Raw genomic sequence first — 12,962 nt, 5'->3', positions numbered from 1 at the left:
GAGCTACCATCTTATCCAGCAATCCCACTTCTGGGTATATACCCAAAAGAAATGAAATTAGTATGTCAAAGAGATATATGCACTCTTATGTTCAATGTAGCATCATTCACATTAACCAACACTTGGAAACAAACCAAGCATCCATCAAAAAGAAGGAAATTCTGTGCTGCAATAACATGGATCAACCTTGTGGGCATTATGCTTAGTAAAATAAATGAATCAGAGAAAGACAAATAGTGTATGAACTCACTAGTTCATGAAATCTTAAAAAGTTGAATTCACAGAAACAGAGAATAGAATTAGAATGGTGGTTTCCAAAAGCTGGGGGAGGGGAAAATAGGGAGATGTTGGTCAGCAGATACAAGCTTTCAGTTTTAAGGCAACCAAGTTCTGGGGATTTAATATGCAGCATGGTGAATATAGTTAACAATACAGTATCTAATATTTGAAATTTGTTAAGAGTGTAGATCTTAAATATTCCCACCACAAAACAAGAAAAAATATGTCAGCTGATGGATAGATTAATTATCTGGTTTGTGGTAATCATTTCACAATATATACATATGTCAAAACATCATGTACACAGTAAGTGTATTCAATTTTTACTTCTTAATTATATCTTCATAAAGCTGGGGTGAAAAGAACAAATGTAAAACTATATTATTTTCATAAATTGCCTAAGTGTATATTTTATGATTACTATGAAAAAGGGGTTTTTTTAATTTCTATTTTTAGTTTAGATTCAGGAGGGTGTATGGGCAGGTTTATCACAAGGGTATATGGTGTGATGCTGAGGTTTGGGCTTATATTAATCCTGTTACCCAGACAGTGAATATAGTACATGATAGGAAGTTTTTCAGTCCTTGTTCCTCTCCTCCTCTCCTTCCTTTTGAAATCCCTAGTGTTTGTTGTTTCCATCTTTATGTCCATATGTACCCAAAATTTAGCTCCTTAAACTTTAAATCAAGTGAGAAGCTGTGATATTTGGTTTTCTATTTCTGCATTAATTTGCTAAGGATGATGGCCTCCAGCTGCATCCATGTTGCTTCAAAGGACATTATTTTGTTCTCCTTTATGGCTGTGTAGCATTCCATGTTGTATATGTACCACATTTTATTTATCCAATCCACCATTAATGGGCACCTAGCTTGATTCCATGTCTTTGCAATTGTGAATAGTGCTGCAATGAACATGCAAGTGCATGTATATTTTAGGTAGAACAATTTGTCTGGGGGTGGGGGGCACATGCCCAGTGATGTAATTGCTGGGTTGAATGATAATTCTATTTTCAGATCTTTGAGAAATTCCCAAACTACTTTCCATAGTGGCTGAACTAATTTACATTTCTACCAGCAGTATGTAAGTGTTCATTTTCTCTCTAGCCTCATCAATATCTGTCATTTTTTTACTTTTTAGTAATAGCCATTCTGACTGGTGCAAGATGATATCTCATTGTGGTTTTGAGTGGCATTTCTCTAATGATTACTGTTTGAGCATTTTTTTTATATATTTGTTAGCTGCTTTTATGTCTTCTTTTAAGAATTGTCTGTTCATGTTCTTTGCCCGTTCTTTAATGGGGTTATTTGTTTTTCTCTTGTTGATTTGTTTAAGTTCCTTATAGATTCTGGATATTACTCCTTTGTCAGATGCATTGTTTGCAAATATTTTCTCCTATTCTGTAAGTTGTCTGTTTATTCTGTTGATAGGTACTTTTGCTGTGCAGAAGCTCTTTGGTTTAATTAGGTTCCATTTGTCAATTTTTTATGTGTTGCAATTGCTTTTGAGGACTTGGTCAAAAGTTCTTTGCCAAGGCCAATGTCCAGAAGGGTATTTCTGAGTTTTCTCCCAGGATTTTTTATAGTTTGAGGCTTTACATTTAAGTCTTTAATCTTTCTTGAATTAATTTTTGCATATGGTGTTTGGTAAGGGTTAAGTGTCATCCTTCTGAATATAGTTAGCCAGTTTTCCTAGCACCATTTATGGAATAGGGAGTCCTTTCTGCATTACTTATTTTTGTCGACTTTGTTCAAGATCAGTTGGGTGTAGGTATGCTGCTTCATTTCTGGGTTCTTTATTCTGTTCCATTGGTCTAAGTGCCTATTTTTGTACAGTACCTTGCTGTTTTGATTACTGTAGACTTGCAGTATAGTTTGAAGTCCAGTAATGTGATGCCTCCAGCTTTGTTCTTTTTGCTTAGGATTGTTATAGCTATTTGGGCTCTTTTTTTGGCTCCATATAATTTTAGAATCGTTTTTTCTAGTTCTGTGTAAAATGACATTGGTAATTTAATAGGAATACTGTTGAATCTGTAGATTGCTTTAGGTGATAACATTTAAACATTTTAATTATGTTGTTGTTTCTTCCAATCTATGAGCATGGAAGGTTTTTCCATTTGTTTGTGTCATCTATGATTTCTTTCAGCAGTGCTTTGTAGTTTTTTTTGTGAAGATCTTTCACTTCCTTGGTTAGAAGTATTCCTAGATTGTGTGTGTGTGTGTTTGTTTTAAAGGGAATTACATTCTTGATTTGGCTCTCAGCTTGAATGTTATTGATGTATAGAAATGCTATTGATTGTTGTACATTGATTTTGTATCTTCAAACTTTACTGAAGTTGTTTTATCAGGTCTAGAAGCCTTTTGGAAGAGTCTTTGGGGTTTTCTAGTCATAGAATCATAACATAATTTGACTTCCTCTTTTCCTATCTGGATACTTTTTATTTCTCTCTCTTGCCTGATTTATCTGACTAGGACTTCCAGTACTATGTTGAATAAGAGTAGTGTCAGAATTCTTGTCTTATTCCAGTTCTTAAAGGGAATGCTTCCAGCTTTTACCTATTTGGTATGATGTTGGCTGTGGGACTGAAATAAATAGCTTTATTATTTTGAAGTATGTTCCTTGGATACATAACTCATTGAGGGTTTTTAACATGAAGGTGTGTTGGATTTTATCAAAAGATTTTTCTGCAACTATTGAGAGAATCATAGAGTTTGGGGAAAATAAGGCTTAAAATATTTGATTTCATAAGTTCACGAGAAGGTAAATAGATAAATTGTTTTGGTTTTGTGTTTGCTTTTTTCCCCAAAGTATGCCAAAAATATTTTCTGATATTTCAACAAATATCATTTACAATATTTCAGGTACTTTGGTAAAATATATGGTCCACCAAAAAAAAAAAAAAATCAAACAGAGTCAAGTTTTGTGGTACACACCAGTAATCCCAGTGACTGGAAAGACTGAAATGGGAGGATGTCTTGAGCCCAAGAGTTTGAAGCCAATATGAGCCATGATCACACCACCACACTCCAGCCTGGGTGACAGAGTGAGACCCAAAAGTCAAAAGCCAAAAAAAAAAGTCAAAAAATAGAAATGTAAAGGATAACATAAAAGCAGTCTCAGAAATCTCTTTCTTGTGGGAACATACTCTTTATCCAGGCTATTTGATGATCAATATCATTAAACTCTGATCTCCATCACCACATAAATGCATTAGCATTGTATTTCTTGAATATATCACCCTAGATAATCTTGACTGAATGGGATATTTAATATACGCATCAGATATTGCTCTAACTGCTTTATAGTCAACAAACTTTTATTGATCCCTGTTACATGCTAGACCACCTTCCAGGCACCAAGCAGCCACTGGAAGCTAATATGACAACATCAAGGAATGCTGAGTGCAGCATTATCACAGGGCTAACAGGTCCTGACCAGTTAGTTAGTCTACGGAAATACTGGAAGACAATGTCTGTAAAATCACATAGTAAGAAATCAACATCCACACGGAATGCTATTCCTAAAGAGAGAATGTTTCTATTTGGTGGGATGTTATATTAAAAAAAAAAAAAAAAAAAAAAAAAAACAAGCAGTGAATAAACACTTTATATAATTTGGCTGATGAGCTTGTTTTCACAAAGAAAAGCAAGCTCCATTAGGTCAGGGACTTCCCTGTTTTGTCTTAGTTGTTTGCTATATTTCTATTGCTAATCAAATTTGCTGAATTGATTCGTTCAGTTATGTGGCAAACAAGGGGGATCAGATCCGTATTCGTTTGGATCTTAGGTTTTAACTGTGGGGAGACACATTTTAAAAAAACAAAATTTAGAGTGGTAAGTGCTACGAAAAACACATGGAAATGTGACAGAGAGTGGCTGGGGAGGAGGGATTTTAATTTAGATTAAGTAGCCAAGAAAGATCTCATTGAATAGATTATATCTGAAAAACGATTACAAACAAGGAGTTCAATCTGGGGACAGAATCTGCCAGGCCAATGAAATTCAATGCAAAGACACTTTAACACCTGCAACCCTGGAATGACAAAGGCATGAGACGAATGGGAGAAGGAGGGAGGGATAAAAAGGAGCCAGGCATGGTGCATCTGATAGTTCTTGGTAAGGAGTGTGAATTTTATCCTAAGTGCATAGGAAGTCTAGAAAGATTTCAAACTGGTAAATGGAAACACTTGATTTGTGGTTTTGGTTTTCTTGGGTTTTTGTTGTTGTTGTTGTTGTTTTGTTTTGTTTTTTGTTTTGAGACGGAGTCTTGCTCTGTCGCCCAGGCTTGAGTGCAATGGTGTGATCTCGGCTCACCACAACCTCCGTCTCTCGGGTTCAAGCGATTCTCCTGTCTCAGCCTCTGGAGTAGCTGGGATTACAGGCATGCGCTACCACACCCGGCTAATTGTATAGTGTTAGTAGAGACGGAGTTTCTCCATGTTTATCACATTGGTCTCGAACTCCTGACCTCAGGTGATCCGCCCGCCTCGGCCTCCCAAAGTGCTGGGATTCCAGGCGTGAGCCACCGCGCCCGGCCAATGTGTCGTTTTTTTTAAAGAACGCTTTTGGCCGCCATATGGAGAATAGATTGAAAGGGGAATGAATTAAAGTAGAGAAACAAGATAGGAATACATTGGGTAATCCAGGAAAAATAGGCCCAGTTTGTTAGTCATTCTAGAAATGGAGACAAGTCAAGCTTTGAATCGTTCAGATTTTCAAGATGAGGGCAGGCTAGTAATTAAGGATAACTCCTTAATCACTGGTTTCTGGCCAGAAATAGGTAGGTGTTTATATCATTTACTACAATGAGGAAGACTGGAATTAGAGCAGACTCAGTGCAATCAAGAGTTCTATTTTAGCTATGTTTAGACTTATAATTTTGTGCATGAAATTAGGCAGCTGGAACTACCTATTTGATGCTCAATGTAGAAGACTGGAAATAGACACTTGAAAGCCATCAATATGTAGATGGGATTTAAAGCCTTAAAACTATAAGATGGTATCTAGGGACACAGTATAAAAAGAAAAGAATTGAGCCCTTGGCAAGGGCATAGGAATCTCAGGACAGTGTATTTCTAAAATTTCTACATACGCCAGCCAATACAGTTACTCTGATACGCAGCCAGTTGTGGAAGCACTGCTAATAGCTTCACTTTAAATGGCTTCCATAAGTAAAGGGCTAAAGTAAGCAAGGGAAAAAAATGGTTAAATAAAAAGGAAACAGGAAAACATGTCTTGATTTATTCAAAGAGGAATGGAAAGGTCTTATATTAAAGTTTAAGGCACCAGCATCTGCTTTACAAGCTGGGTATATCCATTTCTTGACAACAAATGAAAACTTTTTAAAAAAATAATTCAAAAATCCAAAGGATTCCTCTATAATTTCTCCAGAGTAACAAATCCATGGATTTTAATCACAGAATGAGGAGCAAGGAAAAGTCACTGTGCAGGAATGTATTTAAACCAGAAATATGGGTGGGCATGACAATTTATATACATTTTTATTTTTCAAATGAAAATCGAATATTTGCTTATGGTTGGATTGAAATTGTGAAATTAAATTATAACTGTACATCAGTTTTTAAACGAAAAAGGAGAACTGTAGAAAACTTGACTAAATGGGAAGAGAAAAATACACAAGTGAAACTGAATCTCTAGTCCGTGAACAGTTTCAAGTATTCAGATGTTTAGAATCTTGATAGACAAAAATGTACCATTAGTAGATGTTATGTTTCTTATCATCATTATCATAGCATTTATAAAGAATATATACATACATATGCATATACTATGTATATAGTGTATATATTTTATATATGTATTATAATCCTAAAGGAGGATTTTCCACGTTTTATCAAATATCAGCATAAATTTTCCCCAAATATTTTTGCAGCACACAGACACCCTGAACTGGTTGAAATTGTAATAGTTAATACTTATTTGGATGCTTATTGTGTGCTAACCAGTATTGTAGCATTTACATATATTAAACTTGTTGAATCCTTATATTTGCCCTTTAAATTATGTCTTATAGTATCCCCTATTATAGATAAGAAATCAGAGGCAACGAAGATTAAGTAATTTTCCCAAGTTCACACATCTGATAACTCTAGCCACCAGGATTTCAGCCCAGAAAGTCTGGCACCACAATCCATCCATCTAACCATTACACTATACTATATCTCAAGTGTAAGATATGTTGACTATTATACAGAAGCAGATAGTTAAAATTATTTTATTGATCAGTAATGTCATCCACATTTGAACATGTATCAGGAGGCAGTCAATTCGTGCTTATGTATTTTATTAAAACCAATTATTGCTGATATGTAATTTTAATTTAAGGAAGCTATTAAAACCTATGATTATAAGCCAGCTCACAAAAATTTTCATAGTATATACTTACTCCAGAATTTAATGTGTAAATAGTGACCTCTGAGACAACAACAAAACGAATTGTCATAGACACTGAAGTATTTGAATCACCCCTCACGGTCACCAAAACAACTGAGCAAAAATATAAATCTTATGATCCTGGTCTTATTGTTTAGAGCTTTGGGGATTAAACAGCTCTTTCAAATACAACTGTTTTGACCATGCGTATCAGAGATAACCACTAGAGGTACCTTATTTAAATGATATCTGCTCAGAGTAAGTTTAGTTCCACAATCACTATTTGTGCTTTGAATGGTAAGATTATTCTATAGTTAAGTATAATTGTAGTGTTGGAAATCTACATTATTTAAGAGTAAATTTTATTTATAACACATTCACAACCTAAGAAAATATGAAAATACATTTTCTTATTTCCTTGTCCTATAGTTTTCCTTCATATTAAATAACTTTTACATCTACTAAACCTGCCCTAGTGAAATATTAGGGTATAGTGTAATTCTCCAAATGTTTCATTAGCTGGCATTTTCTATGACACTGTACTCTAGTAAAGTTAATTGGATGCAGTCCCATTGGTTTAGATAATCTTTTTGATTATCTGAGTCTTCAGGTAATATTAGGAAATTTTGTTCAATTCTGATTCTGAATTATCTGGTTGCTTTTCATAATGTTTCTGTTTGGTCAAGACCTACTTGCAGGTTGATTTAAACTCAGAACAAGAAGTAAGAATTTGTGACAGGTTTCATCCTCTTACTTGAAGTCATATATTCAAGAAGGAGGAGTCCTGTTGAGAATCTCTACCCTAACACACTTTGGGAAAAGCAGAGTTCACCATGGCAACCGCAGGGAAAACATGAGAAATTTACAACCCTGGAGAAAAAATGCTTCACTGGGATCTATTTTCCATAGTGTCGAGACAAAAGTCGAGAAGTAGAATGGCAAAGGAACTCTCTCTGGATCGCAGTAATGTTCATCCTTAATCTCTTGGAGAAACAGTATGCCTGGGTTGGTAAAACAATTTTGTAGAAAGTAGAAGAAAAAGAACTTAGATCTGTATGGGCTGGTTTTATTTCAGAAGTCTGAGAACAAATATTGTAAATCTCTGCAGAGAAATTCTCCTTATCTAGATTGTGAAAGAAACATTAAATTTATTCTTTATTATAAGAGGAGGACATGAAGCTATTTCTTGATTTGTGATATCAAACATTTTGATCTGGCAGAAACAAAAGTGAGAAATACAGATTAAATTGAAAATGAAGAATTCAGATACTTTTTAAAAATTTTGTTTTGTTTAGTTTTTTTATTGCCATCTGTGAAATCTGTCAGTGAAATATTTTATTCTTGAAGGTTGTGGAGCCCTAAAGGACTCAGATTTTATTTTTCCATTTCTAAATCTCATATTGTGCATGAAAATTTATTTGAAGATTTTTCTATGTCACTTTTTAATAGGCAGAAGGAGGACTTTTATTCTTTCCTGAGTTAATCTTTACAGACTATAGTAATAATGAAAATAGTTAAGAAATTAACCGCATAATATTGATTTTAATTTTAAAAGAATTTTCAGGTTCAGGTTTTCATATAATTTTAACTGAAGCCCTGCTTTATTCAGAAGTTAGGCACAATTATACACATCAACGAGTCTGTTAATATAAATAAGTATTAATTATTCATGCCCCTGCTCAGACATTATGGAACTTTAATGGGGTGTGACAGCTTGAAATATCTTTCAGAGAATTATTTTTCTTTCTATTCAATTTGATCAATGGCAGAACTCAGAATCAAATCATAATTTTTGAAAAGCTAATGCTAAGGAAATCACAAAATGATTTTCTCAAAACGGCTATTTCAACCACTATCTCCAGTTAGTCTCATAAACGTATCCACTTTTGAATCATGGCCACAGTTGGAAGTAATTTCTTAATAATATTCAAAAGAATTTTGAAATGGCATAACAAACAAAAAAAGCACAACTTTTTGTACTACATCTATATAAAGAGAGAGAGAAGCACCAGTTTCATATTTATCTGGGTTTTGTTTGTTTTTGAGACAGGATCTTGCTCCAGCACCCAGGGTGGAGTGCAGTGGTGCAATCATAGCTCACTACAACCTCGACCTCCTGGGCTCAAGTGATCCTCCTGCCTCAGCCTCCTGAGTAGCTGGGACTATAGAAGCATGCCACCACACCTGGCTAATGGCTGTTATTTTTTAACCAAATGTTTTATTTTAGCTTTTTGACCACTTTATTGAAGTATGACTGACATACCAAAGCAGTACACATTTAATGTATACAACTTAATGAGTTTGAAGGTGAGTATATACCTGTGAAACCATCACCACAATCTATGCCATATATACATCCATCACCTCCAACAGTTTCCTCCCACCCTCTTTATTGTGTTTGTGTATGTGTGTGCATGTGATGAGAACACTTAACATAAGATCTACCCTCCTTGCAAAATTTTAAGTATACAATATAGTATTTCTTAAATGTAGTGGAAAGCGGCTGACAAGTTTTAAGGAGATGGATGACATGATTTTATCAAACGTTGTAACAATGTAAAGGCATAAGACTGGATGCAAGGACTGGATGCAAGACTATTGCCAGAATCCAGAAAAGAAATCATAGTGGTTTGGATTAGGGTAGTGGTGGTAGGGATTTTTTAAAGTGAAAGGATAATTAGCATATATTTTTGCATCCAAATTTACCAGTTTTGGTGATAAGTAAGGTGTTAAGGATGAGAAAGACAAAGCATCCAAGGGTAAATACCAGATGTCCTACAAAACAAAGTAGGAGATCACAGGTGCTTAGTCACTAAGATATGAAAAAAGAGGAACAATCTTTCCTCATTCTTTTGTAAGTTATATTTTTAATGAACAAACAATAATCATATATGTTTATGGGGTACCATATAATGTTTTAATATATGTTTATAATGTGTAATGATTAAATCAGGCTAATTAACAAACCCATCACCTAACATACTTATTTTTTGTGGTGAAAACACTTAAAATCTACTCTTAGTAATTTTGAGATCATGCGCTATTGTTTATTGTAGTCACCATTCTGTGAGATCACTAAAGCTGGTTCCTTTTTTCTAACTGAAACTTAGTACCCTTGATCAACATCTCCCCTTTTCCCATCCATCTCCTGCCCCTACTCTCTACTTCTATGAGTTCAGCTTTTTTGGATTCCATATATAAATGAAATAATGCAGTATTTGTCTTTCAGCTTACTTCAGTTAGCACAATGTCCCCAGGTTCATCCTCCAGTTTATCACATCTTTTCCTCATCCTACCATTAGCCCAGTACTTACATTTTACAGGTGAATTTACTGATCAAATAAAAGAATATGTTCATTTTATCAGGCTAACTAGCTTATAAAGAATCATAGGGTCATTTTAGAACCAGCATCTATTTCAAACTTTCAAATCTACACGTGAGATAATTCAGACCTCAAGTTTAAAAGTGAACTCCCCATGGTCACCTGGATTTTTAAAAAATCTAATATTAAACTCATTGCCATAAAAGAATCTATGACAAATAGCAGATTTCTTGGCTGTAATTTTTACTTTTATCCATTAAATTTTTTCAATTAGTAACATAAATTATCTACCTTTGTTTAGTTCTGTATTTTATCAAATTATTTAGATAGTTCATGTTGACAAATTGTTTCTTCCTCTTTTCCTTTTCTTCTTCCTCTCCCTCCTCCTCCTCCTCTACCTCTTCTTCCTTCTTCTTCCTTCTCCTTATCCTCCTATCATCATCTACCTCCTCCTCTTCTCACTCGAGGGTTTAGACATTGAAGGACTATGGACCAAAGAAATTATAGTTCTTTACATGGTTTTATTCTGCTTGGCTTCTCTGACCATCCAAAAATGGAGATGATCCTGTCAGGAGCTGTCGCCGTCTTCTACTTAATTACATTGGTGGGTAACACAGCCATCATTCTCGCATCTCTCCTGGATTCCCAGCTTCATACACCAATGTACTTTTTCCTCAGAAATTTATCTTTCCTAGATCTATGTTTCACAACCAGCATCATCCCTCAGATGCTGGTCAACTTGTGGGGACCTGATAAGACCATCAGTTATGCGGGCTGTATCATCCAACTCTATGTTTACATGTGGTTGGGCTCAACTGAGTGCCTTCTCCTGGCTGTTATGTCCTATGATCGTTTTACAGCTATATGTAAGCCTTTGCATTATTTTGTAATTATGAACCCACATCTATGTCTAAAGATGATTATCATGGTCTGGAGTATTAGTATGGCCAATTCTGTAGTACTATGTACACTCACTCTGAATTTGCCCACATGTGGAAACAACCTTCTGGATCATTTCTTGTGTGAGTTGCCAGCTCTGGTCAAGATAGCTTGTGTAGACACCACAACAGTTGAAATGTCTGTTTTCACTTTAGGCATTATAATTGTCCTCACACCTCTCATCCTTATCCTTATATCCTATGGCTACATTGCCAAAGCTGTGCTGAGAATGAAGTCAAAAGCAGGCCAGAGAAAAGCAATGAATACCTGTGGATCTCATCTTACTGTAGTGTCTATATTCTATGGAACTATTATCTACATGTACCTGCAACCAGGTAACAGTGCTTCCAAAGACCAGGGCAAGTTCCTCACCCTCTTTTACACCATCATCACTCCAAGTCTCAACCCGCTCATTTACACCTTAAGAAATAAGGACATGAAGGATGCCCTGAAGAAACTGATGAGATTTCACCACAAATCTACAAAAATAAAGAGAAACTGCAAGTCATAGAAAAAGACTAAAGTTAATAAGGCAATTAAATATGTTTTCTAATTTTCTTTAATTTTTACAAAGGCAAGTAATTCCTATATCATAGAGATCAATAAATATAATTATTATATACAAACATTTTGTAGATGCAAACAAAATTACAACCATTCTACTTAGCTCCTTTATGTCCCTAATCATTGGTATATCATCAGATAAAACAGATCATTAGAAATTTTATTTTTGCTTGAAATATAACACAAATGGATGTAAACATAAATGTGAATGCATTTAATTTATTCTAAAACCCCCTAGCAACTGTTTTGGTTATCTAGTTTTGTATTTTCAATGTTAATCTGTGCCTCTTCCAAAATATGGACCTGAGTAAATGGCTTCATATGCATTATGGTGTGTATATTAATATACAAATAATGTTCATTCTATTGGAGCTTGAGAAAAAATATATATATACACAATAATGATTTTGTACACCCAATCTTTTGTAATGCCACCTAAATATTTATTTGTGTTTGATGAAAACAGTGCAGTTTATAAGACAATTGTCATAAGCCCCATTTAAAACAATTCACTTTTTTTTCAATGAAATTTCAAATCGGTATCTTGAGTAAAGGATCTTTGTTACTTAAGTCTATTACTACTCTATCATAATACAAGGAAGCCACAAATTAAAGGGTTTTAAAGGTAATGACACAGTCTTATCCATTTATCTTTCATTCATGAAATATTTATTCCATGATTGTCTCAACTTAATGGAAAGATATGATTAGTTTGAAACTAGTTAGGCTTTTGACATACATCTGTGGAATTGGGGAATTTATGTGAATTTTTAGAAATGTGGTAATGTTTATATGTAGTGGAATTTCATAAAAGAATAAATCTTTTTATTTCTATTTATCATAATATAATATTTAGCTTTTATGGGACAATGTGATTACTTTTTAAACTTTTATTTCTGCCATGATCTGATACCTTTCTCTAAAAGTGCCCATTATTTAATAATAGTGGTCAATTTAGATAGATATAGAAAGATATATTGCTAGAATCTAAAAATATGTAGTTTCTCTTCCATCATGTCATCTTTAATGATGAGGAGCACAGCACCAGAATTTTGAGTTGTCCCTTTCTTTGGTGTACCACTGGTTTTCACAATGTCAATGATATGTAAGATCAGTAGAGATGGGAATTATGCCTTTCTTTTGTGAAGCAGGAGAGGGGATCTTTGAAAGTGAAGGCTGGAAAGAGAACCTGTCTAACCCCTCAACCTGGCATTTCCTCAAGAAAATGCTAGGGAAGAAAACAAAGGGACAAGGAGGATCTAGAAGTTTATTTCCTTAAAACTAACTTTATAAGCCTACAAAATTATCTGCATCCCAGAACATGTCCCCCTGTTGAAGTCCATTGTCTTAGACTATGGTTCTCTTAACAAGCCATGCAAATCTCTATGAAGGTTCAAATTGCATTGTTTTGTAACCATTATTTATAGAACTGATAAGCCTCTAGCCAATGTAATTATAAGTTCCTTGA

The 12,962-nt window shown here is 34.5% G+C and overlaps 1 protein-coding gene across 1 annotated transcript; it reads left to right on the top strand.

Annotated features, from left to right (window-relative positions):
- The first annotated feature begins 10,478 nt into the window (after positions 1–10,478).
- Positions 10,479–11,441, top strand: LOC117086910 (olfactory receptor 2W1). The gene has a single exon (XM_033216541.1). It carries the CDS (start codon positions 10,479–10,481, stop codon positions 11,439–11,441), a length of 963 nt encoding a protein of 320 aa, XP_033072432.1.
- Positions 11,442–12,962: the final 1,521 nt, after the last annotated feature.

The sequence above is a fragment of the Trachypithecus francoisi genome, unplaced genomic scaffold (genome assembly GCF_009764315.1).
Source record: "Trachypithecus francoisi isolate TF-2019V2 unplaced genomic scaffold, Tfra_2.0 Lachesis_group10, whole genome shotgun sequence".
Classification (NCBI taxonomy): Eukaryota; Metazoa; Chordata; class Mammalia; order Primates; family Cercopithecidae; genus Trachypithecus; species Trachypithecus francoisi.
Note: the sequence above shows the minus strand (reverse complement) of the source record. Positions and strands in the feature narration are given on the sequence as shown.

Coding starts and splice junctions, on each gene's coding strand:
- LOC117086910 (XM_033216541.1), top strand. CDS start 10,479: ATGGACCAAAGAAATTATAGTTCTTTACATGGTTTTATTCTGCTTGGC.